The sequence below is a fragment of the Rattus rattus genome, chromosome 8, assembly GCF_011064425.1.
Source record: "Rattus rattus isolate New Zealand chromosome 8, Rrattus_CSIRO_v1, whole genome shotgun sequence".
NCBI lineage: Eukaryota > Metazoa > Chordata > Mammalia > Rodentia > Muridae > Rattus > Rattus rattus.
This window is the reverse complement of record NC_046161.1, coordinates 67,267,395-67,293,834: the sequence shown is the minus strand read 5'-3', so window position 1 is coordinate 67,293,834 and position 26,440 is coordinate 67,267,395. Positions and strand designations below refer to the sequence as shown.

Genomic DNA, 26,440 nt, shown 5'->3' with positions numbered 1-26,440 from the left:
TCAAGAAAAACATTACCATATCTTTAAACATTTAGGAATTTAACTCTAACAGACATGACAGCCTGAGAATACGGGGTCACACTGAACACCAGCACATGTCAGGTATCCCCCACCTTGTGGTGCTTCCTGCAACTGCTCAAGTCTGCACCTGAAGAGACGTTAGTTACAGAGCTCACTGTCACTTCATTTCCTCAAACCATGACAATGTGTATTCCATGGCCACCCAGGCCTAGCTAGTCCAGGGAAGGTGGAGAAAACCTTGCATTACTTTGTACTGCATGAAGCTATTATGTCAAAATTAAAGCACTGTATTTTCCCCCACTCCAAAGCACTATGTAGTTTTTAAAAGTGTAAGTCAATAATAATCTACATCAGAAATACTGTTTTCTACCAACAGGATATTAGAGGTCTAATATTCACACGATTCATCATCTTGTCAACTGTGTAAACTATTCAGTTACTACTTCTTAACTGGAGCATGCTGTTTCTTAGAAAACAGGCCCAAATGATAAAGATCCTTCCATTAAATAATGGCCTAGGGCTAAGGGAGAATGACAAAGCCATGGCTCGTGTTAACCGAGCTTCAGTGTGCCGAGACCCGTGACACGTGCAAGGTATGATCCTACCGTGTCAAAGTACAGTTTCTGTTAATTAACAAAAAGATTTTTAAGTCAAAATTTCTTTTCATTTATTCTTAAGTGAAAGGTTGTTTTGCCTGCACGTATGCCTGTGTCACACACAAGGAGGTCGGAAGATGGTATGGAATCTTCTGGAACTGGAGTTATGGATGGTCGTGAGCTGCCACAAGGGTGCTGGGAATCAAACTCTGGTCCTTCAGAAGAGTCAGCTAGTTCCCTTAACTGCTGAGCTGTCTCTCCAGCCCTTAAGTCAAACTCTTCACATGCTTTAAGTTTCTGCTGTCTCCGCCCTCCTTCCCTTCCAGTTACTGTAATAATTATCCTCTTTAAGAGCAGCATAGTATTCAGAGCTTTTGAATTTTAATCTCTTTATTACGGTTTAAGATGTTTTCTGTGTGCAGTACCTATAAAGGCCAGAAGAGGGCATCGTTCCCTGGAACTGGAGGTACAGGTGGTTGTAAGTTGACCACCGTGGGTTCTGGGAACTGAATCCAGGACCTCTGCAAGAGCAGCAGGGGCTCTTGTATACGCGTCAGGCTGCCAGTCCCACATTCAGAACGTTTTATGGTCACACTGGTAATATCAAAGGGTCATCAATACCCCACCTTTGTCTAAATTGCTACCTGCTGTCATACACACCCTTTGTTTATAAAGTCACAGGTTAGGATCGTCTACTAAAATACCCGGAGGTAAGTTCCTCTCAGGTGCCTTCTCACACCGTCCCCAGTGACAGCAGAAGCCACCAAGCCTGAAGCACAGCCCCAAGCAAGATCTGGCCTTGGCTGGTCACCGACCTTTACTTGAAATGGATTTTGAACTCCCCGAGGCTCGTCTTACAGATTCAGATCTCCAGAACATTCTTCCAACCACCAGTGCTTAGTCCTCAGAGCAGCGGAGCCCTGTAAGCCCACCCTGCCACTTCTGTCCCAGTTCAGCAGCATGTGGAAGAAGGTGTCCACAGTTTTAAAGACACTGCATTATTGTGTGGAGAGCATTAACAGAAACAAGAATAATTTAAAAACTGAGAGCATAATGCCAGCACGATTCTAAACAACATCCGTGGAAACATGTTATGCCAACTTTACTAAAACCGGCGAGCTGATAACAGCAATTGCACATGGCACGACCCACCCGTCAACTAGCAGATGCTACTTGGAATAGACTACACCACCAGTGTGTCTCACACCTACATAGATATCCTGGAAAGACTGGCTTGAACAATGAAATTCACATATTTCAAAGTCCCTAGCAGAGGAAGAACCAGGTGTCAAATTCTAACAATAAAGTAAAAAAAAAAAAATTAAATCCATTAAAGATCCACATCCCCCTACGTTATCAACACACAGACGGTATTCAGAGAACATGTTAAATTGATCTACTCTTGAACCAACTATGTATGTCCACATAGTCAAAGTTTAGCACTGAAATAAACATTTTTCAATGACTCTAACTTTTCAAAGTTACAACCTGCCTACTTTTGTTATATATTATTTTGAAGCTTCAAGAGGCTTTATGTTTATGATAAATAACAATGAACATTTATTTATAGATGTCTCTACAGCAACCCCCCACATTAATCTCATTTTAAGACAACAAAAAACAATAAAATGAAGCATTATGTTAGTAAGAACTAAAATGTAATATTTTTGTGTGTGCATTTAAAAAAATAATGTCAAACATTAAACTCCCATGTCACCAAATCTCTGTTCTACAGGGAAAAAATGAACCCACATTAGCTGACAACCATGCTCAGGCATCGCTGCCCACGGCAGGTGGACCAAAGGCCTCTCTAGTGCGCATTAGCTGGACATCCTTGTCAGCCATGCACGTGTCACAACCCCACACTGCGGATGCTTCAGCTGTCAACAGCCCATAGGCTGTTTCGGTCATTCCGGTGCAGATGCGATGAAACCACTTCTGACAAGAGGCCTCACACAGAATGGCGTCCTGATCGTCGTTCACTTCATTTGTACAAATCCCACAGGGGTACACGGGGTCAGAAGATGAATGGCCGTGCCGGCTGGGGTGCAGGGAGAACTTTCGGCTTTTGTCAGTGGTGCACAGGTCAGCCGCGCCCCTGGGCTGCCGGGGCTTGTTCTGGGTCCCATTCGCGTGGTTGTTGGTGGGCTCCGCGCTGCCTGAACGGCTGTTCTCTTGGACGACGTTGTTTCTGTTGACATTTTTTAACTCGACGTTACTCTGATTGACTGGATCCTCCATATTTAAATGAGGTGGGTGAGTGGAAGAATTCTGATTCGTGGTTTTGGCTGCCCCTTGCGTAAAGTCTTGTTTGGGGAGTGGAGCTTTTGCTTGACCAAACGAATTTGGGGGTGGAATAAACGAATGATTCGATTCTAACGGAGAGTTAAAATTTGAATTATTTCCAGGGGCAAAATTAGATGCCAGGTCAGGGTTAGATACTTGGCCAACATTCTGCGGGGGAATCTGACTAAAGTTTTCAGCAGAGCCTTGTCTAAAATGCTGACCGGGCATGTTAATGTCCTGTGTCAGTACGTTATTATAAGGTGGGTTTCCAAAATTCGAGTTATCATGTGGCCCAAAGTTAAAAGCATGAGGCCGGTTAAAGCCCATGCCCAGAGGATTCTGAGGAAATGGGTGTGGCTGATTCCTGAGTGCGTAGGGACCACAGTAGGGAGAAGACATTCTTGGAGGGACGTGGGGTGGCATTCTGAACGTGCTGTAGCCTCCAAATCCAGGATACCCAGGGCTAAGATAAGGGTTGGATGAAGGCAGTGGCTTATAGGAAATCGTGTTGTAGCTGTCATCGAAGGGATTGGCAGCCACGAGGTGGTCAGCGTTTGGATTTGGCGGTGGTGCGTACTCAGACAACGGAGGAAAGGAAGCTCCCTGCAGAGGGGACAGAAAGGGAAAAACAAACAGTCCTGAAGCAAATTTATTCCCTTCCACTGCCCTTCCTGATGTCTATAGTTAATTATACCTGATAGAAATATACGGAGCTGCAGCGATAGCTCAGTGGTCAGGAGCACTTACTGCTTTCCCAGAGGACCCAAGTTTGGTGCCCGCCACATGGAGCACAGCCATCTACGAGTCCAGCTCCTGGCGATCTGACACCTTCTTCAGGCCTCCACCAGCACTGGCACGTAGGGGCACACACCCACCGTATAAAACACGCTTTTCTCACTTGTGAGTGGCGAGGAGGCCCTCTTTTCTAGCCCACACTCGCTGTCGCTAGTTCAAACTTCGCTTAACTCTAAAGAAGGCCATCATTGGGCAGGAGTCGCTCCGCAGTGAAGGGCACTGGCTGCTCCTCAGGACCTAGGGTCCAGTTCCAGCACCCATGCGGTGGCTCACAACTGTGTGTAGCTCCAGAGCCTGGGGATCTGAGGCCTTCTTTTGGTCTCCATGGTTACCAGGCATCATGTAGTATTCAGAGATATATGCAGACCGTCACTCATACTCATAAAATAAAAATAAATAAATCATTTTTAGAGGCCCGCCACAACTTTCAGATATGTGTGCTTGCCTGCAGCTCCACTCTCGATCTTGAAACACTGAAGTACTCCAATCGAAACTTTTTTATACTCCAAATAGTCATAAAGCTAGACAATGATAAACAAACTCCAAGTGTGTGTGTGTGTGTGTGTGTGTGTGTGTGTGTGTGTGTGTGAAAAGAGCCATAATTAAAGCAATCTCAAAGCCCTAATCTCTACACATCTTCATGGTTACAATTCGGATTTAACAGACAGTGGCCAAAATGGAAACAAAACATAATTTAGATTCCTATCAAAGTAACTCATACTCTTTATCAGCTGAAGAATGCTCCAGTTTATACCAAATAAAACCATAAAGCAGGGCTGGAGAGATGGTCCCTGGGAACAGCACTTGCTGCCCTGGCAGAGGCTGGCGTTTACTTCCCAGCACCCGCAGGCGCTCACAACCATCTGTAACCAGTTCTAGGTGATTCAACGCCCTCTTCTGGCCTCCATGGGCACTGCATGCACATGATATACAGACATGCATGCAGGCACTCATACACATACACATAAATACACAAATAAACATAAAAAAATAAATGCCTGAGTGTGTTTATTATAACCACAAGTTACAACAAAGACTTCCACTACAATTACTTCATGATATCCATACAATATTGATTGCCACAATGACAGAACAATTACTTCAAGTTAAAACCATCTAAAAACCTTTAGACAGAACTGCAGGCTAGACTAGCAAACAGCACGCTGAGTGTGGAACACTCCGTCAGGCTCTGAAGCAGGCAGGAAGCAAACCAGTGGCCAAATACGTTTCTCACATATCTTCCTGATCACCCCAAGCGAAAACTGTTACTGAGGAAAACATCAGGGCTGGAGAGGCTGCTCAGGGCTTAAGAGCACTGCTCTTCCAGGACTTGAGTTCAGTTCCCAGCACACATTTCAGGTGGCTCACGGCTGCCTGCCTGTAACTTCAGGCCTCCTAGGGTACCTATACGCGCACGCGCACACGCACACGCACACACACACACACACACACACACACACACACACAAACACTTGCTTTAAAACAAACAAACAACAAAACACTAGATCTCAAAAATAAAAATAACTTTTTTTTCTTCTTTTTTTTGGAGCTGGGGACCGAACCCAGGGCCTTGCGCTTGCTAGGCAAGTGCTCTACCACTGAGCTAAATCCCCAACCCCATAAAAATAACTTTTAAAAAAGGTCAACTCACCTGTGTGCTGGCCTTGCGTTTTTTCTTATCTGGGCTTCCAAGTTGTATATTGGGCCCTCCTAACCCATCCAGTCCACTGTCACCACCTACAAAAAAGTAAATTCCAATAATATTCCCACTTGGGGTGAAACTGCTTCACAGATCTCACTGTGATAGGATTAAGGCAGGATACAAAGACAGAGAAAATTACAAGGGCAGGAAACTGGGAGGGGCCCCTCCCGCAGGGATCTAGCATAGCAACTGCTGAAGGCCAGCTTCGTCCCCAACAGCAAACCTGCAGCTCTCCGGGACTCCACCCCTTTGTCAGCCCCTGGTTTCCCTCATCAGAGTATAATCTCACCCAGGGCATCTCCGGAGCATCCTATAACTTCACTTAGCAACAACAACAAGGCAAAGGCATGAACGAAAGGTTTCTAGTCAGTCTTTAGAGACATAACTCGAGAGCCACTAAAATGGTTTATGTAACTAAAGCAAAGATAATGAATGCCCTCTTTCTGAGGAGCCCACACCTACCCACTATTGGCCATGTCACCGGATTTTTCTGAGCTCCTCGTTTTTCCTAACTTCCATGATTCAAGTCTACATTAAGATATCTTTATGCTGGAGAGATGGCTCAGTGGTTAGGAGCACTGTGCTCTTCCAGAGGTCCTGAGTTCAATTCCCAGCAACCACATGGTGGCTCACAACCATCTGTAATGGGATCAGGCATGCATGCAGGCAGAACACCGTATATATAATAAATAAATCTGAAAAATATATCTTTTTAAAGTCCCCAACTCTAATTCATGCTGACTAATCCTGAAATTCTTTTTCAGCATCGAAGCCACCAACCCCAGTCTGACCTAAGTTGAGGTCCCTAAAAATTAAAGGAATGGTCACTGAGGCCACTAAAAGACACTTTCTTTATTATTTTTGTTTTGTCCTTATGACTATTTTAAGTCTGTATATGTATGTGGGGGGAGCAGGGAGGCTTGGGTGTGTGTGAAGGTCAAATGACAGCCTGAGAGAATTGGTTTTCTCTTTCCATGAGGAATCAAGGGATCAAACTCGGGTTGGTAGGTTTCAGCAAGCACCTTTCCCACCGAGCCGTCTCACCAAAAACCAGTGTCTACTATATTTAACCTGTCGTATTATTTCCCTGTTGTGAGAAAGTGTTTGCCGTACTGAAGAGAGGCGAGGCTGAGTGTTCAGTTCGGTTTCAGTCACAGCTGCTTGGCCCATGCACTGGGTCACCAAGGCGAGGGGTGTAGGAAATGCTGCACTTCAAGGGAAACAGGATGCAGAGAGCGATTAAGAAAGAGAGCACCACTCCTGTGGCCACCTCTCACAGAACCCTGTACCTTAAGTTACTGTAATAGACCTGAACCTACTTACTGTAACCATCAGATTGGGGGAAGGGACAATGAATTCCAACTGCAGGCTTGGTTTGGTTTTAACAGGCTGTCAGCCCAAACTGGCTGTTAGCATAAAGGATGTGGATCTCTCTATCCCCCAGACACTGAGATTACGGTGTACCGGGGGTGGACTTGCATGTACACTAACCCTAAAGGCTTGTTTGCTTCGTCCGTTGATGGGGAAGTACTTCTAGCACCATGCCTGTGTATTTAACGCTGGGTAAAATGGATTAGCCTTTAAAATGCAAACAATTGTTAGCTAGATGGAGTTTCTGGTTGTGGTATCTAAGTAGAGCCTAAATGGACACGTTAGCTTCCCTGTTTGGCTGTCACGCAGGAAAGTGCCCAGGGCAGAAATGCCGAATCCAGATGAAGTCCCAGGTCCCCTGGAACCTGCCCTGTGGGTGCTGGGAATTGAACCAAGGTCCTACAGAAGAGCAACCAGTGTTCTGTTCTTAACCACTGAGCCATCTCATCTTCCCAGCCCTAAACTTTTAAACCTCATGTTTCAATAAAGTCTTGTTCTCTTAGAGAGAGAGAGAGAGAGAGAGAGAGAGAGAGAGAGAGAGAGAGAGAGAGAGAGAGAGAGAGAGAACCGGACACAGCTCTCAAAGGCACAGTCCCTTAGGGCTGATCTCCTAAAACAGCACTCCCAGTCAGGGAGCCTGGCCATACAGCATCTAAGTCTGGAGTCTCTGAGGGTTTAACTCTGCAGAGTACTCTCTCCAACCCTCCAGGTTCCAGTGGCTGTATCTTTAGTTTCTTTGTTCACTAGATCCTGAACATGGAAGTTGTTTTCTGCAGCTAGGTTTCCGTGATCCCATGGTTTGCATCTTTCGGTCTGTCTGTCTGTTGTCTGTCTGTCTTTGTTTTTAGGTAGTGTCTTAGGCTAACCTTAAACTTAGAATCCTCAACCTTCTAGCCAGGTGGTGGTGGTGCACACCTTTAAACCCAGCACTCAGGAGGGAAGTAGAGGCAGAGGGATCTCTGAGTTCAACAGCCTGGGCTACAGAGTGAGTTCCAGGACAGCCAGGGCTACACAGAGAAACCCTGACTTAAAAAAAATAGAAAGGAAGGAAGGAAGGAAGGAAGGATGGAAGGAAGGAAGGACCGACAGAAACCATTTCAGTGCACTGCTTTCGACTGAAGTCAGTAGCACACAAAAGACCACATCACGATCACGGTTCCCACCAGAAATACAAGTTTTGCTCAACAGATGAAAATCAAGCAACAAAATAAACTATTTCAGTATAAAGGGAGAAAACCCCACACACAATCATGTCAACAGATGCAGATAAACATTTAACAAACCTAGAATCTTTTCATACTTTAAATAACTGCAGCCTGGCCATGTCCATAACCCCAGAATTTGAGGCAGGTTTCAAGCCAGCCTGGGCTACAGAGTGAGTGCCTGACTCAGACTAAACCAAACCACAGAGTAGAACTCTCTCCTTCTCTGTGTCCGTTTTCTCTCAGTTCATCCAGGATCTCCAACAAGTAGCTCGGACGAGCCTCACCCTCCAGGGTCAAACAGGCTCACTAGCTGCGGTAGCCCTACCCGTCGGCGAGGACTAGATTCACTAACAGTGAAGAAGGGTGGAGAACGTTGATTTTTATGTCAATCAGTCAGGTATAGAAAAAGATAAGATCTGACAACTCCAGACAGATCTCCAAAAACCCAAGCAATGGCTCAATGCCTCAGGACAGTGGATCATTGACAGTCCAATATGGAATTGGACACTGCCCTTCTTTTTTTTAATTTATTTATTTTTATTTTATGTGCATTGGTGTTTGAGGGTGTCAGATTCCCTGGAAATGGGATTGCAGACAGTTTTCAGCCACCATGTGGTTGCTGGGAAGTGAACTCAGGACCTCTGGAAGAGCAGCCAGTGCTCTTAACCACTGAGCCATCTCTCCAGCCCTGGACACTGCTTTTCGTAATCCCCCCGCCCTTTTCCTTCTTTTCCTAATTCTACTAATTGTAACCTGTGTCCTAATCCACTTGTCTAGATTTCTTCAACAACAGATCTGAACGATTTCTATCCAGATTTTTGATCAGTTGCTACTACAGGATTATCAGCCCCTAAATACAGGACCAGGGGCCTAAGACCTCAGATAATACCCTGACACTGAATGTCAAGTTTGCCCCTAAGACCTCAGATAATACCCTGACACTGAATGTCAAGTTTGCTCCTAAGACCTCAGATAATACCCTGACACTGAGTGTCAAGTTTGCCCCCAGGACCTAGGTGCCCTTAATCGGCATGAAGTAGTCTAATGGTAACAGGACCCCCTTTCCTGACCCTTGATTGTTGAGGTTTGTTCTGTTGCCATGTATAGTAATGATAAATTCTATACCCGAAGGTCTAGGCCTACAAGAGATTTCTCATGTTTACAAGCTTCTGTTGTGTAAACACTGTTCCTTGATCTAATACTATTGGTTACATAAAATTGGCTCCAGCCAATTACTGGAAGGATTAGAGGTAGGTGGGTTTGGAATGACCTGGTTGGAGGAGAGAGACAAGGGGAGAAGGAAAAACAAGAGAGAGGAGGAAGCCGCCATGAGGGAGAGGAACCATGAGCACATGGCCAAGAAAAACAGCAAGTATATGGGGTACACTGCTGGGGAGGTAGCCAGGTCAGCAGCTAGAAAAGTAGATTAGGGATGATCCTCCCAGGAATTGCCAAAGCCAAATAAAATAACCATAGTCTGAGTGTCATTTATTTGTAACCTAGCTGGGGATAAGATTAAATGGGTTGTACATTTTGGCACCAAGACTCATAGTCTCATGCTCTACTGGTCGAGTTAGCTGGGGTGGGGCTAACACAGCACAAGATACAAACTAAAAAGTCCCGAGAGTCTAACTGATAAGGTATTGAGTTTAAAGAACAATAAAAGAGAAGGGAAGCTAAATATAAAAAAAAAATTCATAGAGAGAAAAAATTTAATTTAAATGTTAAGAAAATAAATCTTTAGGGAGAGATTTGAAATTATAAAAGAAAAATGTTTTCTATATTTGGGATGGTGGGAAACACAATAATACAATGCTTCTGGATTCGATATGATCTTCCTTTGCTTATCAGCATACAAATGGCTATTCTGTCAACGATTACAGTTTTGTATGTCATCTTTGGGAGAAATCAGAATAAGACAGACTTGGAGAAAGAACAGACTGGGAAATTAGATACTAAATTAGAGACCATAAAACAGAGGTTAAAGGAATCTTTAAATCAAAATCTTTAACTCTCAAAAGAATCCAATCTGGAACTTATGATAACATCAAAAAACTTAGTTGCAAACATGCAGGTTCCACGGGGGCTTGGGGGCTTGAGGAAATGGCGGTCCCTAGAGATGCAATATATTGAATTACAAATCCAGATTCTGCTTAGGCAGAACGTAAAGGAATGCCAAGCAGTGGGCTGTGTGTTTCACTGTGTGGAGTCTGGAGAATTGCAGTATGTACACACGTTGATACATAGTACACAGTACTGCAGTATGTACACACGTTGATACATAGTACACAGTATTGCAGTATGTACACACGTTGATACATAGTACACAGTATTGCAGTATGTACACACGTTGACACATAGTACACAGTATTGCAGTATGTACACACGTTGACACATAGTACACAGTATTGCAGTATGTACACACGTTGATACATAGTACACAGTATTGCAGTATGTACACACGTTGATACATAGTACACAGTATTGCAGTATGTACACACGTTGACACATAGTACACAGTATTGCAGTATGTACACATGTTGACACATAGTACACAGGTACAGGCTTGGAGCTCCAGGAGACTTCTGCCTGGCATTCTGAAGGGAGGATTCTGAGACAGCACATTTATTAGAGGTGATGGCTGTCTCGGAGAAGCCTTTACAGATTGAAACTGATGATGCCTAGACATACATGTCCACTAGAGCACAACGGCTGTGTGGACATTACTGCACGACGTCTATTCTGGAGATAGCTTACAGGCCTACAGGTCAAGCCATCATAAAACGACCTAACAGGACTTTGAAGGAAATGCTCATAGAAGAGAAGGGGATCTGATATCTCCCAAAGGTGGTTTAAAATGTGCTTTGTTGACAGTCAATGAGACAAATCAAACAACCACTAAGATACACTGGGTTTTAGAAAGGTCCGCGGAGTTAGACTAGCCTAGAGAAGTCCTAATTCCACAATGGAAGAAGGAAGATATGTTACGCTGGGGACGAGATTTTACGTTTGTTCTGACAGGAAAAGAAATGCTATATCGTCCATCCAAATCATTGAAAATAAGACTTGACTGGGGAAGACGCTTGAAGACCATGGCTACAAACAAAAACAGGGAGATTGGTGACATCAGCAAGACAGGAAATGTGTGTGCTGATCCTGCTATGTGATCCAGCTCTGAGACTGGCTGAGACATTAGCCAATAGATCTGATTAACTCCAAAGTCCTCAAGATTTTCCATACCATTCTTTTAAATGCTATAAGTAAAAATTGACACTATAGTCTGACATAATCCAAACTAACTTTTAAAGAAAGGTGTCTTTCATCTGCTCAAAGAGCAGAGAAAAATTGTCCCGGATTGATCTGTGCATGGTGCACACTGCAGACGAATGTCTTCACAGAACTGTGTAGTGCATAGGAGGTTTTGTATAGTGCAGAATGGGAGACTGAGAGGGCAGCCCTGACAGGATTCACTCTTGGGGATACTGAGATGCTGAAACCTGCTGCTCCAGCCCTCTGCTTGATCCTACTTCAGCTGTCGAATGCCAAAGACAAAGTAGCCATAGTCTGAGTCTCATTTACTTGTAAGCTGGTCGAGGGTAAGCTTAAATTGGTTGTGCCACACCCGATTGTTTATTACTAATTAACAAAAAAAGGGGAATGTAGGATAAAACGTCAGAGCTCACTTCTGGGTTTGAAAACCCACCAATCCCTGAGCTCAAAAAAATTCACCAATCCTTGGGCTGGCCCCAAGATCAGGACTTGAAATCCCACCAGCTGCCACCCTGGAAATCTGGGAAGTCTGCTCAAAAGAAAACCTGCCTCCAGCTCGGTTCTTTGCTGCTTCTCACCTGAGCAGAGGCGGCCACCCTCTTGTGTCTTTCCCAATAAATCCCTTACGTGAGGTTTGTTGTGCAATGTGATTTGGCTCCCAACTGCCAGGATACCTTTCCCCTCAGAGCAGCAACACTTCCCCTGGGAGAGCCCGTCCCCTCAGAGCTGTAATGCTTACAACCGTACACCACAGTAAACAGCCCCTCTCTTGGTAAATAATTTTTTTTAGAAGTCTTGGAGGGCTTGGGTTGGAGCAGAGCCTTTGCATCGCATGTGCCTTACACCCAGGTTTGATGCTCAGAACTTCAACCCTCTCCTCCAAGTCGAGGCAGGAGTACCATGCCTCCTGTGTAGTATGATTTTCTCTGAGGTCTGGCTTATAGTCCACATGCTTCCCCCTCGGAGTTCACCTCTGAAAGCTTCAGAGATGGTGGTTGTCTCCAATAGCCGCCACATCCAGGAAAATCCTAACACCCTACTGTGGGCACTTACATTTGCCATCTGCGGATGACCATAAGAACCTGGTGTGCTTTCTGTCTCCAAATCAGAGCATCTCGAGTCCCACCAGCCAGACACAAATAGGAGGCTGACTCCCCTCAGACGCCCAGCTCGCTGTCCATGGACCTGTTTTCCTCCCTTGTATACAGATGGACGCCTAGTAATATTCTCATAAAATCAACACTACCTTTTTAATCTTTTTTTTATTATTATTTTAAATTTACATTGGTTTTCTTCTTGCTCACATGTACCTCTGTGTACCCCATGCCTGCAGTGTGCACAGAGGCCAGAAGAGGGCATCAGATCCCCTGCAACTGAAGTCCCACAGCTGGGAGCCCTGATGTGGGTGAAGAGAATCCAACCTGGTCCTCTGGAAGAGCAGCCAGTGCTCTTAACCACAGCCATCTCTCCAGCCTCCCAAGACAATATTTTTGAAGAAACAGCGTTAAAATTTGAAATTCACTAGCCTTTCATAGAACTAAAAGAAAGCAAACTATAGTGTTTTCTTTATTAAAGGAAATTTTCTTTTTCCTTTCTGTTTTATTTTTTTTCCTTTCCTTTCTTTTTGAGACAGGGGCTTGTGTAGCCCAGGTAGGCCTTTAAGTCACCATGTAGATAAGAATGGCCTTGAGCTTCTTATCCTCCTGCCTTCACCTCTCCAGTGCTGGGATTACAGGCACATGTCACTACTCTGAAAATGCTGGGAACGGAGTCCAGGGCCTCTGCGCACTAAGCAAACACTTGTGTTAACTGAGTCACATTCCAGCTCAAAGGAGTTTTTAAAAAGAATCCTGTAGAGCAGTGGTTCTCAACCTTCCTAATGCTGTAACTCTTTAATACAGTTCTTCAAGTTGTAGTGAGCCAACCATAACATTATTTTTGTTGCTACTTTAACTATATATTATTTTTGTTGACATGTTAACCACTATAACAGTAATGTTGCTACTGTTGTGAGTTGTTATATAGATATCTGTGTTTTCCAATGGTCTTAGATAACTCCTCCAACCTGTGAGAACCACTGCTCTAGGGATTAAGGAAAAACACTTTGAAAAAAACATTACCTTAGGGCTGGGGAATTAGTTTGTGGTTAAAAGCACTGACTGCTCTTCCAGAGGACCTGGGTTCAATTCCCAGCACCCACACAGCAGCTCACAGCTGTCTGCAACTCCAATTCCAGGGTGTTTAACACCCTCGTACATGCATGCAGGCAAAACACCAATGTGCAGGAAATAAAAATAAGTTAAACAGTACACCTTCAAAAAATGTGAACACCATAAAAAAGATTATTAAGTGGGAAAGTTGTATTTTGCCCTTACATTTTATTTTTTTATTTAAATGGAACTGAAATTGAATTCAGGGCCTTACACACATGCCAAGCAAATACTCTACTCCCAGGCTTTGTTCCCAGGGCTTTTTCATTTGTAGACGCATTCACTATCGATTTTGGAAGTAGAAGATATGATTTTTTTTTTCTTTTTTCTTTTTTTCGGAGCTGGGGACCGAACCCAGGGCCTTGCGCTTGCTAGGCAAGCGCTCTACCACTGAGCTAAATCCCCAATCCCAGAAGATATGATTTTATATCTCCTCCTACTTTTGCTTGTCTTTTATTTTTTATTTTATTTGTTTATTTTATATACGTGAGTACACTGTCAGTGTCTTCAGTCACACCAGAAAAAGGCGTTGAATCCCACTACAGATGGTTGTGAGCCACCATGTGGTTGCTGGGATTTGAACTCAGGACCTCTGGAAGAGAAGTCAGCGCTCTTAACCGCTGAGCCATCTCTCCAGCACCTTTGCTTGTCTTTTAAAAGAACTTTTGTTACATTTATTTATTTATAAGCTAGGTGTGGTGGCACATGCTTTTGATTCCAGCACCAGGTATATACATACATGTAGGCAAAATACATACATATAAAATAAAAGTATATTTTAAAAAAATAAAATAGCCGGACAGTGGTGACATATGTCTTTAATCCCAGCACTCTAGAGGCAGAGACAAGCAGATATCTGTGAGTTCAGAGCCAGCCTGGTCTACAGAGCAAGTTTCAGAAGAGAGGCAGAGAAATCCTGTCTCAAAAAACCAAAACCAGGCTGGAGAGATGGCTCAGCGGTTAAGAGCACTGACTGCTCTTCCAGAGGACCTGAGTTCTATTTTCAGCAACCACATGGTGACTCACAACCATCTGTGATGGGATCTGATGGCCTCTTCTGGTGTGTCTGAAGACAGCAGCAGTGTACTCATATACATAAAATAAATAAATAAATCTTTTTTATTTTTGTTTTTTTTTTCTTTAAAGATTTATTTTTATGAGTACACTATAGCCATCCACACACATACTAGAAGAGGGCATCAGATCTCATTACAGAGGGTTGTGAGTCCCCATGTGGTTGCTGGGATTTGAACTCAGGACCTCTGGAAGAACAGTCAGTGCTCTTAACCGCTGAGCCATCTCTCCAGCCCATAAATAAATCTTTTAAAAGAAACAAACCCAAATCATTTATTTATGTATTGTGATGTTGTTGTTGTTGTTGTTGGTGGTGGTGGTGGTGGTGGTGGTGGTGGTGGGTGTGTGGGTGTGTGTGTGTGTGTGTGTGTGTGTGTGTGTGTGTGTGTGAGAGAGAGAGAGAGAGAGAGAGAGAGAGAGAGAGAGAGAGAGAGAGATCTCGTTTAGAGCACTTGTTCTTGCAAAGGATCCAGGTTCAATTCATAGCACCCACATGATGGCTCACAACCATTTGTAATCCAAGGGACCCGATGCTGTCTTCTTAACCACTGAGCCATCTTTTCATCCCAGCATCAATTTCATAAACATAAGCCCTACTGAAATAACTACTGGACAGGGTGACCGAGAGAAACAGGGCTGTCCACCTGAATCACGTGGCAGAGCGCTGGTGCTTGATTATGGCAGTTGCCACTGTAAGTAGCTGTACAGATGGATAAACATGTGCGAGGGGAACCCAGGACTTTGCAAGAACCAAAGAGAAACCTTATCTGAAGAATCGGCTTGGGAAGGGGTAGGAAGGCAGTGCGTTCAAATAAGGAGACTGTGACCATATTGTGTGCAAACAGGGGACACATTTCAGCTACTGGGGAAAAGAGCACCTTGTATATCTCAGATTGACATTGTTACTGTTTGAATGGAAACATCTCCCACAGAGGCTCAAGGGTTTTGTTCTGAGACAAACATGTAGCTGACTCTAGCGTGAGATTCTCCTGCCTCAGCCTTCTGAGGGTTACAGGTTTGTGCCACTATGCCCAATTCTAAAGGCAGAGAAGCTTTAAGGGATTCTGTGTGTTTACTGGCACAAGTAGAGGTTGATCTTTTAAGATTCTATTTATTCTTTTTTTTAAAGATTTATTTATTATATATAAGTATAGTGTGTCACTGTCTTCAGACACACCAGAAGAGGGCATCAGATCCCATTACAGATGGTTGTGAGCCACTATGTGGTTGCTGGGATTTGAACTCAGGACCTCTGGAAGAGCAGTCAGTGCTCTTAACCGCTGAGTCTCTCTCCAGACCAATTCTACTTACTCTTGATTCTGGTCTAGCTCTCCCTGCTCCTGTCTGCAGTCATGTAACTAAGCCTTCACCATGACTGTCCCTTCCCCACTGTGGGACCTGAAAACGTGAGCCAGAGCAAACCTTCATCCCATAAGATGTTCTGTCAGATACTTCTGTCATACAACTGAGAGGTAAAACACGCAACTTCCAGTCAACATGTTAAAGACAGAATGCAGGCGGCTGGAGAGAGGGCTCCACGGTTAAAGCACTAACTGCTTTCAGAGCACAGGAGTCTGGGAACAGAATCTACATGGATGTTATAAATGCCTGCAACCCAAGGTTGACAATGCTCTCTTCTGGACATTCTGGACATTTAGGCTCCTGCATAGGACAGGTGTGAGAAAGTGTGTATAGCACACACACACACACACACACACACACACACACCCCCTTGTACACACATGCACAAAACACATACAGGGATGGGGGTAGGGAGAATGGAGAGAGTGAGGGAGACAGAGTCAGACACACAGAAATAATTTTTTTTTTTAAAGTTCCATCTGGGGGTGCTGGAGAGATGGTTCAGCGGTTAAGAGCACTGGCTGCTCTTCCACAGGTCCTGAGTTCAACTCCCAGCAACCACATGGTGGTTCACAACCATCTGTAATGTAATCTGGTGCCCTTTTCTGGTCTGCAGGCGTACATGCAAGCAGAACACTGTATACATGATAAATAAATCTTTAAAAAAAAGTTCCATCTGGGCAAAGACAGCACATATCCTTGAATCCCAGCACTCCAGAGGCAGAGGGTGGTAGATAGCCGTGAGTTCGACCAGCCCTAGCCCTATCTAAACAGCATTCCGGACCAGCCAGTGTTATATAATAATACTCTACCAGCTGGGTGGTGGTATGGCATGACTTTAATATCAGCACTCAAGAGGCAGAGGTCTGTGAGTTCTAGGCCAGCCAGTGTTGATGATAATGAGATCTTTAATATTAGCACCTGGGAAGCAGAGCCAGGCAAATCTCTGAGTTCGAGGCCAGCCTGGTTTACAGAGCTAGTTCCAGGACAGCCAGGGATACGTGGGGTAATGCTGTCTCAAAACAAACAAACAAACCAGAAGAGTCTACTTAAAACAACAATGACAACAAAATCACACAGGGGGCTGGAGAGGCTCAGCAGTTAAGAGGCCTGGCTGCTCTTACAGAGAACCTGACTTCAGTTCTCTGCACTGACACACAACTGCCTGTAACCACAGTTCCAGGGCACCCAAAGCCGCCTTCTTGCCTCTGAGTCCTTCTGCACACACGGAGTGCACATAAATTCACACAGGTATGCATGCTTGCACATAATAATGCACACATCACGTTTTGTTTGATTTTCAAGACAGGGTTTCCCTACGTAGCCCTGGCTGTCCTGGAACTCACTCTGTAGACCAGGCTGGCCTCAAACTCAAAAGATCCACCTACCTCTGCTTCCCGAGTGCGGGCCTCAAACTCAAAAGATCCACCTACCTCTGCTTCCCGAGTGCTTGCATTAAAGTCATGTGCCACCAAATTTATTCTTTTAAAGAAGAATAGATGTTCAAGATTCATCCGTTTGTCCCTCTACGTGCACTCTTCTTCCTCTGCGTGTGACATCCTCCCAGCATTCCTTCTCCGACAGCTCTCTCGCTCTGCTCCAGTCTTCTCCACCTGTCTCCCAGATGTTAGTATTTTCAACGCTTGTGACCTCAAGGCTCTTCATTCTCTCGGGTAAGCTTGTGTGTTCCCCAGATGTTAATTAGTAGTCACCTGTTTACCTACGACTTCCAGGTCTCCATTTCTGACACAATCCATTGGCTTAAGTTACAAGCCATGTCAGGTATATTCTCTGCATACACTGGAAAACCCTGGGGGTGAGGTGGAGGTGGGGTGGGGGTGGGGTGGAGTCAACAGACTTAGAGTCAGACTCAGATTCCTGATGCTGCACTGAGCCACGCACAGTCCGATGTTAAACTTGGAAACCTTTCCCTCCTGTCCTTCCACTTGCTCTTCTGTCCCTCTTTCTGCAATCTCAATCCTAACCCTCCATACATCCATCTCAGTGGGGCATTTACTAGATATTGCCCACTGGTCACGTCTCCTGTTAGTCTATTATAGGACTTCTCTGTTATTTCTCTAAATGTCGCCCTTCCCTTATGCTACTGCTAACTCAAGCATTAATATTCACAATTCCTTCTTCATCTGTGAATTTGTTTCTCTTCCTCTATTCTCTTGGGGGTTCCCCTCAAGATTAAGCCTCGGTGGGAATTCTTTCTGATGGTTTACTCTTTGTAGAGACAGGGTCTCATCTACTGCCGACTGGCCTTTCACTCACTAAATAACCATGGGTGGCCTTGAAACACCTCCCCCACTTCCTGTTTGCTTATTTGAGACAGGTCTTTCCATTAATATCCCTGGCTGTCCAGGAACTCACTCTTTAGACAGAGACCAACCTGCTTCTGTCTCCCAAGTGCTGGGGTTAAAAGCATGTGCCCCCTCATCCAGTTTATCTGAAGCTGGGTTCAAATCCAGGGCTCCCCACAATCTAGGCAAATACTCTACCCAACTGAACTATATCCTTAGCCCCCCAAAAACATTTTTAAAAAAACATTTATTTCCTTTTACTTTGTCTACATGTTTGTCTTTGCACCATGAGCGTGCATCTGGTGCTGAAGGAGGCCAGAAAAGAGCATTGGAGCCCCGGAACTGGAGTTGCAGATGGCTGGGAGCTGACGGTGGGTGCTGGGAGTTGAACCTGGGTCCTCTAGAAGAGCAGCCAGCGTTCTTAACAACTAAGCTAGCCACCAAGTCCCAAGGAAATCTATATTTTAATAACAAGATATCATGATGCCTTTTTGTATTTTTTTCTAAAACAAGGTCTCACTATGGCATTTGAACTGTCCTGAAACTCACTCTGTAGACCACGCTAACCTGGACCTCACAGAGATCCACCTGCTTCTACATCCCAAGTGCTGGGACTAAAGGTGTGCGCCACCACACCTGACTTATTATGATCTAGAAAGAATGCTACAGCAAAGTCCTCAGTCAATGACTTCTCATTTTTGTCAAACCTGAGTTCTATCTATTGTAGTATCTTATTCATTCATTCATTCATTCATTCATTCATTCATTCATTGTGTGTGGAGGAGTAGATGTTCCACAGCATACACATGTCAGCCAAAGGGTAAGTTTTTTTTTTTTTCTTTTCTTTTTTTTTTTTTTTTTTTTTCCCAAATGGGGGTTAGTTTTTTTTTTCTTTTTTTTTAAATAAGATATAATTGGGAGGCGGTTTTTTTTGTTTTTTTTTGTTTTTTTTTTTTTTTTTTTTTTTTTTTTTTTTTTTTTTTTTTTTTTTTTTTTTTTTTTTTTTTTTTTTTTTTTTTTTTTTTTTTTTTTTTTTTTTTTTTTTTTTTTTTTTCCCCCCTTTTTTTTTTTTTTTTTTTTTCCGGAGCTGGGGACCGAACCCAGGGCCTTGCGCTTCCTAGGCAAGCGCTCTACCACTGAGCTAAATCCCCAACCCCAGGGTAAGTTTTTTAAAATCAGTTTTTCTTCCTTCTATTTGGGGTTCTGTAGAACCCAACTCAGGTCACCAGGTTTACATCACAAACAGTGACCTGCTAAGCCATCTTACTTTTTTAAAAATACTTTTGTTATTATTTTAAATCATGTGCAAGCGTGTGTGAGAGAGACTGCAGGTGCCCCTTGGAAACCAGAGCCTGGAGCTGGAGTTTGAGGCCCTTGTAAGCCATCCGACATAGGTGCTGGGAACTGACCTTGGGTCCTCTGCAAGAAAAAGCAGTAAGTGCTTTGAACTACTGAGTACTGGGCCACCTCTCCAGCCCCTAGATTACCTTCCTCCCTCTCTCTCTCTCTCTCTCTCTCTCTCTCTCTCTCTCTCTCTCTTTCTTTCTTGTGAAAACCACACTGACCACAGAGACCTACCTGCCTCTGCCTCCTGACTGCTGAGACTGAAGGCTTTCGCCATCATTGCTTGGCTGTATTACTTTCTTAACAGTTCACTTAAGGTTCTGGAGAGGCGGCTCCGGAGTTTAGAGCACATGCTCTTCAGAAGATGGGAGTCTGGTTCCTATCACCCATATCAGGTTGCTCACAACTGTAACTTCATCTCCAGGGAGTCATATACCCCCCTAGTTTTACGATTACTGCTACTACACAGGCACCTCTCCTTATTGAAATAAAATAAATCTCCTTTAAAAAACAACTCATTTTAACTGAAATATATGTATCTACGACATACACATACATATGTATACGAATCTTATCCTACGTCAGGAATTTAATGAAATCTTTTAATACACACGAAATAAACGCAAACCTACTACGAGGTCTACCAGGGAAAACAAGTGAATGAGAACACCCCGAGGAGCCCAGCTCGAGAGTCTACACCCTACAAAAGCTACGTCGGGCAAACAGTCTCAAAACATTATATGACTGACAAAGAGTCCCAGGGCGGCTAATTTCAACAGTATTGTGCTTCAGAAAAGCTCAGATAGAAGCAGGATGTACTCGTTCATGTAGTTTCTGCCCCAGAAGGCTGAGGCAGGGGCCTGCCTGGAGTTGGAACCAGCTGGACCACAAAACATGAGCCTATTTAAAAATCGAAACAACACCAGTCAAGCCTTGGTGGTGCACACCTTTAACCCCTGCACTCAGAAGGCAGAGGCAGGCCAATCTCTGTGAGTTTGAGGACAGCTTGGTCTACAGAGTGAGTTCCAGGACAACCAGGACAATACAGAAAAACCCTGCCTCAAAGACAAAACAAACGAACAAATAAAACACAAACCAAAGCAAAACAAAAAAAAAAAAAAAAAAAGGGAACACAGAACTTTTATGGATTATGAACCAATCCAAAAGTGTCTGAAAAAATTAATGTTTAGAAGTGAGTTATTACAAAGATACTCTCCATGATGTAAAAACATTGGCTGTGTGTTTTCTTGTACTTTGGGATTTAACTCTTAGAATATTCTTGAGCTGAAAACTGAGCCAACTCCCTACTGCTGCCGCGGTTGCAAACACAGCAATATGAAGGATTATCCCTGTTCTCGGCCACACTATCAAATGCTAACACGTTTTAATTAACATTACGTTTGGTTAGAACAGACAGCTATGATCAAAGACACAAACCCGAGAGCTGTTTCCTTTCTGTTAATCCCGAAGCAATTTATAATAACAGGCAAACTTCTATTGCGAAAAATCTCAGGGGAAAAGCGCATCTCAGAAGGGTCTATTTCCTTAATGGCTTTGGCAAGTCATAACCACAAACAACACAGAATTACCACCAGCCGGAACACTGTGGTGCACATCTTTAGTCTCAGCACTCCCTGCAAAGGCTAGCATATCTCTGTGCGTTCCAGACTAGCCTGGTCTACATAGTCAGTTCCAGGAGAGCCAAGGCTATACAGTAGGATCCTGTGTCAAAACAAACAAACAACAGCAACACAACAAAAATTCACCAAAGGAAAGGTTGTCCGGACATCGAGTCTTTAAAAACGATGCTCTGCTCTAAGTTAAAACTTTTGCTTCAATAACTAAAAAAGCCCACTTCTCCTTTTCTTCCTGGTTATGTGCATGTGGAGGCCAGAGGTGGTTCTTCATTTCTTTCCAACTTATGTATTCCAGCAGGATCTCTCACTTGAGACCCAAGCTCACCAAGTCAGAGTCTAGCTTGCTCTGGGGATCCCTGTCCCCCCTTCTACCTGCTGGAGTGACAGGAGAGCTGCCACACCCACCTGACATTTACTCGGGTTCTGGGCACCTGGATTCCGATCTTCACACTTGTTGGGCAGGTACTTTACCCACTGAACCTCCCCCAAGCTCTAGAAAAAGGGAATTCTACCTAAACACTTGAGAGAACGTCTTCTGGATGCCACAGCACTGATGTCACGAGGCAGTTCAGTTATGTGCATTCTGAAGTCAAAACATCAAAGGATGTCTGTATTCATATAAATTTGCCCATTTATGTGCACCTTACCCTTTTTTTTTTTTTGATGGAAAGGTTATGCAGTAGCCTTCCTGCTTCAGCCCTTCCCCTCAGTCTTATCTTCTACACAACACCCGCACAAACCCCTTAGAAACCCAATCACTGCTATTCTGAAAAAACTGTCCAGTTCCCATCTCAGAGTAGAAGCCAAAATCTGTCTGTCTGCCTTCCTTCTTTTCTTTTTCCTTTTTCTTTTTCGACAGGGTCTCAGTATGAAGCCTTAGTTGGACTGGAACTCACCAATATAGATCATGCTAGCCTCAAACCTCCTCACAGACATCCACTTGCCTCAGCCTCTGCCTCTGCCTCTGCTGTGTTGGAACTAAAGGCCTGCCCACCACACTTGGCAAAAGACAGTCTTGACTCTCAAGACACACTCACTTATCCTCAGTCCATCATAACTGACTGTCCCGGCTCACCTTGCCACAGTTACCACAGCGTCCTTGCCACTGCTTGAATGCACAGGCTAACCAGACCCAAACCCTTCACATCTCTGGTTCCCTTTGCCTGGAGTGCCCCCCAACCCCGCCCCCGAGGTATGACAGGGACTGTCCCCTCTTCCTTCCAGCCCATCTTCCGGGTGAGCCTTTGATCACCTTCTACACACTCCTGGCTGCCCCTCTCCATCGGTCTTTCTACCCCCATCCCCTCTTTGGTATGTTGCACAGTACTTGACCGTGTATATCGCCTACGAGCAGTGCACTCCTGTGTGGTGAGCATCTACATTCTTTATTCACCATTTTAACCCGCGCCAAGAACAGTACCTAGTACCTAGTACATGTTCAACAAATATTTGCACAATGAACAAACTTTGGGACTCCCAGACTTAGAAACCCATCCAGAGCTGAAAATAAGAGCTGGCGGGTATCCCCATATTCCCAGATGGTATTTGGTAGTGTGTATGTGTGTGTGTGTTTTAAACTTACATGCAGTACCTTTTGTTCAGGACATCTTTCTGCGACAGTAAGGTATTCACATTCCTTACTAGTTTGCAAGGAAGAAAACCAATGATGCAGGAAGCTGATTTTGTATGATTTGATTCTTAATCTTATTGGTTAATAAAGAAAACACCTTCTGAATATATCTAGTTCCTCTCCTTAAACTAAAGGAAAATATAGTGAATATGTGTTTGCCTTTTGGAGGGAGGTGATTCCTCAAAGCGCCTCAACTCTCTGGCAGTACAACTTAGTTTTCTGGGGGGGTGGGTATTGTTCGCGGGTGTCTCTTTTTCGCCCCGAGGTGTCTATTGTGATGTGTGGTGGGAAGCAGGAGAGGGGAGACGGGTAGGAAGGGATGCTGATCGCTGCACGTCTGCACACAAAGTGGGGACACCGGGCGTCTGGGGCCGCGCACTTAGGCCCGGGCCGCCCCGGTGGCTTCCCCATGGGCCCGCGCTCACCCAGTCCTCTCAACCCGGTTAGGTTACCTCTAACTCTCTTCAGCGCGATGGGCTCCTTGTCCTGTTCTGCTGACATTACCGACCGCCGCGCATGGCTCGCCCCCGGGCCGCGGGAAGCCGGTGTCTTTGATGCGGCGGCCCCTCCTCCTCCGGGTCCTCCTCCTGGTCCTCCGGGTCCTCCTCCTGGTCCCTGGAGTCCTCCCGGCCGAGCTCGGAGCCCAGGCCGGCCGGGCCGCGGGCCGACTTTGAAAAGTTTAGGAGGCGGCCGAGGCCTCGGGGCTCCGAGCGCTTGCGGGGCTCAGCCGGGTTCTGCCGGGCTCAGGGCCGCGGCCTGGGGGCGGCGCCCGCGCCCGGCCGGGAGAAGACGCGCGCCCTGGGCCGCGCTGCGCAGCGCTCCGCCCGCGCGCGAGGGAGACGCGGCCTCCGCGGACACAAAAGCCCCCGGCCTGCAGCGGCCGCTCAGGGGACGTGGCGCGGCCCCGAGGCCTCCCCGCCCTGCCTGTGCTCCACAGCCCAGCACGGGGCCGGGCTTCGGGGGCGGGGACCCAGGGCGCGCGGAGCCCCGCACCCTCACCCGCACCCGCACGGGGCTTCAGGACCGCGGCCTCTCAGGGAGGCTGCGCTGCGCTCCGGGGGACCGTGTGCGCCAGGCCCTGCGCTCACCCCGCGCCCTCCAAGGCCCAGTACCCCCGGCCCCGCGCCTCCCGCCCGCGCCCCGCAGCTGGGGCTCTGCGCTTCCCGCTGCCCTCCAAGGCCCAAGACTGGTTGGCTCTGCGCAACCTGTGCAAGGCGCAAGGGCTCAATGTACTGCTCCGCGCTCCCCGCTCCCCTCCAAGACCCCCAAACCCTCTTGAATTTGAGTACAGCTCCTCTGCGCCCCGGGCTGTTCTCTGCCCTTCAGGCCCCAGGACCCCGGGCTCCACGCCCCTCTGCACGCCCAGCCCCAGCCTCCCGAAGGAAACAGCAGCTCCCAACTTCATCCCAGCCACCGCACGAGTCTTGGCCTCACAGTCAGATTTCAGAAAAACTTTGTCAGAGAAAGCAGTATAGCATAGGATATGGGGACACCCCGCTTTCCCCGTGCCCCATGGCTCGAACTCGTGTTTCTGCAACGCCCCCGTCTTTGGAGGCGCTATGACTGAGTTATTCTAAATAGCGCATAGAATTAACACCAGAAGAGCAGTGGGAAAGGTGACCTTACATGGACAAGATTTCCCCATCCCAATCCAACGGGAGTGTAAATTAGATTCAAGTAGTGGTGGTCCACATTCTTCCCTTGAGCTCTGTGACCCGAGACAACTGAGGCATACACTCTCAAGGTTCATTTTCTGATTTGTAAAGTGTGTGGGACTTCATCTCTATGGTGTCTTCTAGTTCTGACATTCTCTGAACGTTTAGGAGTGTCCCCTGTTTGTTGTTAGTTGTTCTGGTTGTGCTAAGAGAAACTAGGTGCAGCCTCCAATCTTCCATCAGGTAAAATATCGTTTGTTTCTATATCCGACCTTAGACAAGTATGTCTGACAAGTGTTCTTTAAGCACAGGAGGACCTATAACTAACCAAAACGGGATTCTCATCTTCCTATACACAAGACTTACAGAACTCATTCAAGTGCTCAGGCAATGGCCAAGGCAAAATCCTACAATAGTGGAATCTGTTTAGAAAAAGAATAGCTGGGTCCTGATCGGTAGTGGCACATGCCACGCCATTAATCCTAGCACTCTGGAGGCCGAGGCAGATGGATATTTGTGTGTTCAAGGCCAGCCAAAACTACATACAGAGAGACCTTGTGGGGGGGGGCAGACAAGCATGAGTTAGGTTCCTCAGCATTTGCATAAAAGCTGGGCACTGATTTGTCTATAAACACAGGACTGGGAAGTTGGAGAGGAAGGGGCCCATGGAGATTATTCACTAGCCAGTGTGCCCAAAACAGTAACAAGGTTCACTGAGAGACCTTGTCAAAAGTCAAGGCAGGGCAGAGGGGCTGGAGAGGTGGATCATTGGTTAAGAGCTGCTGTTTCAGATAGACAGATGACGGGGGTTCTGTTCCCAGAACTGACATATTGGCTCACAATCATCCGTTACTCTAATTCCAGGGGATCCAATGCTCTCTTCAGATACTAGGCACAGACATGGTACACATACATACGTATGTACGTAAGTACGTGCGTGCACGCATGTGTGCATGCATGCATGCAGGCAGACAAACAGACACTTATACACACAAAATAAGAATAAATCTTTTTTAAAAAGCTGGGCATAGGAGCCCACACCTTTAATCCTAGCACTCAATAGGCAGAACCTTGTGAATTCAGGGACAGCCTGGTCTATGTAGTGAATTCCAGGCCATCTTAGACTACATAGTGAGTTCCAGGTCAACCTGGGCCATACAGTGAGACCCTGTCTCAAAAACTAAACTAAACTAAACTAAACTAAACTAAACTAGACTAGACCGGAGAAAGAGCAAAGCACTAGGAAGCAGCCGCTGCTCTGTTTCCTGACTGGGTGTGGTATGACCTGCTGCTTTGCGTTCCCTACCGTGGCGGACTGTGCCTTGACCTATGAGCCAGAATTAACCCTCCCCTTCATAAGCTACTTTTGTCAGGACGTGGACTCACAGCAGCAGCACTAAGACAGCACCTCATTCACGTTGTGCAGGAGGCACCCTTGTGGTCTGATGACCTCTTCAAGGCCCCCTAATGCTATCTCTGTGGTACCTGAACTCTGAAGGAGACACACTGTAAGCAAGACCAACTATGAAATGATATCCAAGAAGCGAGAGAGTGCCTCAAACACTGAGGTGGGGTGAAAGAGTTGGAGAACTGTGAGATGCCATGACTATGACATTGTATGAGGTACCAGCCAGGAGCTTGCTTGACAGCCTTGTCTTTGTGGGATGGGCACAGGCAGAGAAATCTGATGGTGACATGGGGGGTGGGGGGGAAGGTGAGCTCAGTTTTGGACACCCTAGGTCTGAGATTGGGAAGTTCAGTTGACAGAAGGATAATACCTTAGGTTATGCATATACTAGTACCTGGTGTGAGGTCACATCTGCATTGGTGGTATTTATAAGTTACTGTGTATCAGTGCTGTATAAACTCAGTAGTTTAAACAATCATTTAGTTGCTTATAATTCTGTGGCCAGGCAGACTATGCTGGACTCTGATAGAATGTCTATTTGCAGTACCACAAAGTAATTCAGGAATTT

The 26,440-nt window shown here is 45.6% G+C and overlaps 1 protein-coding gene across 1 annotated transcript; it reads right to left on the bottom strand.

The window, feature by feature from the left end:
• Positions 1-976: 976 nt before the first annotated feature.
• Positions 977-23,557, bottom strand: Pygo1 (pygopus family PHD finger 1). Its single transcript, XM_032909960.1, has 3 exons — positions 23,262-23,557; positions 5,350-5,435; positions 977-3,506 (listed from the first exon to the last, which is right to left on the bottom strand). The coding sequence occupies exons 1-3, from the start codon at positions 23,308-23,310 to the stop codon at positions 2,388-2,390; spliced, it is 1,254 nt and encodes a 417-aa protein (XP_032765851.1). The 5' UTR covers positions 23,311-23,557; the 3' UTR covers positions 977-2,387.
• Positions 23,558-26,440: the final 2,883 nt, after the last annotated feature.

Bases quoted from the DNA above. Each gene is read 5' to 3' on its own strand.
- Pygo1 (XM_032909960.1), bottom strand. From the start codon at position 23,310: ATGTCAGCAGAACAGGACAAGGAGCCCATCGCGCTGAAGAGAGTTAGA. The intron at 5,436-23,261 runs GTAACCTAACCG...ACTTTTTTGTAG, and splicing joins CGCGCTGAAGAGAGTTAGAG to GTGGTGACAGTGGACTGGAT. The intron at 3,507-5,349 runs GTGAGTTGACCT...TCCCCTCTGCAG, and splicing joins AACGCAAGGCCAGCACACAG to GGAGCTTCCTTTCCTCCGTT.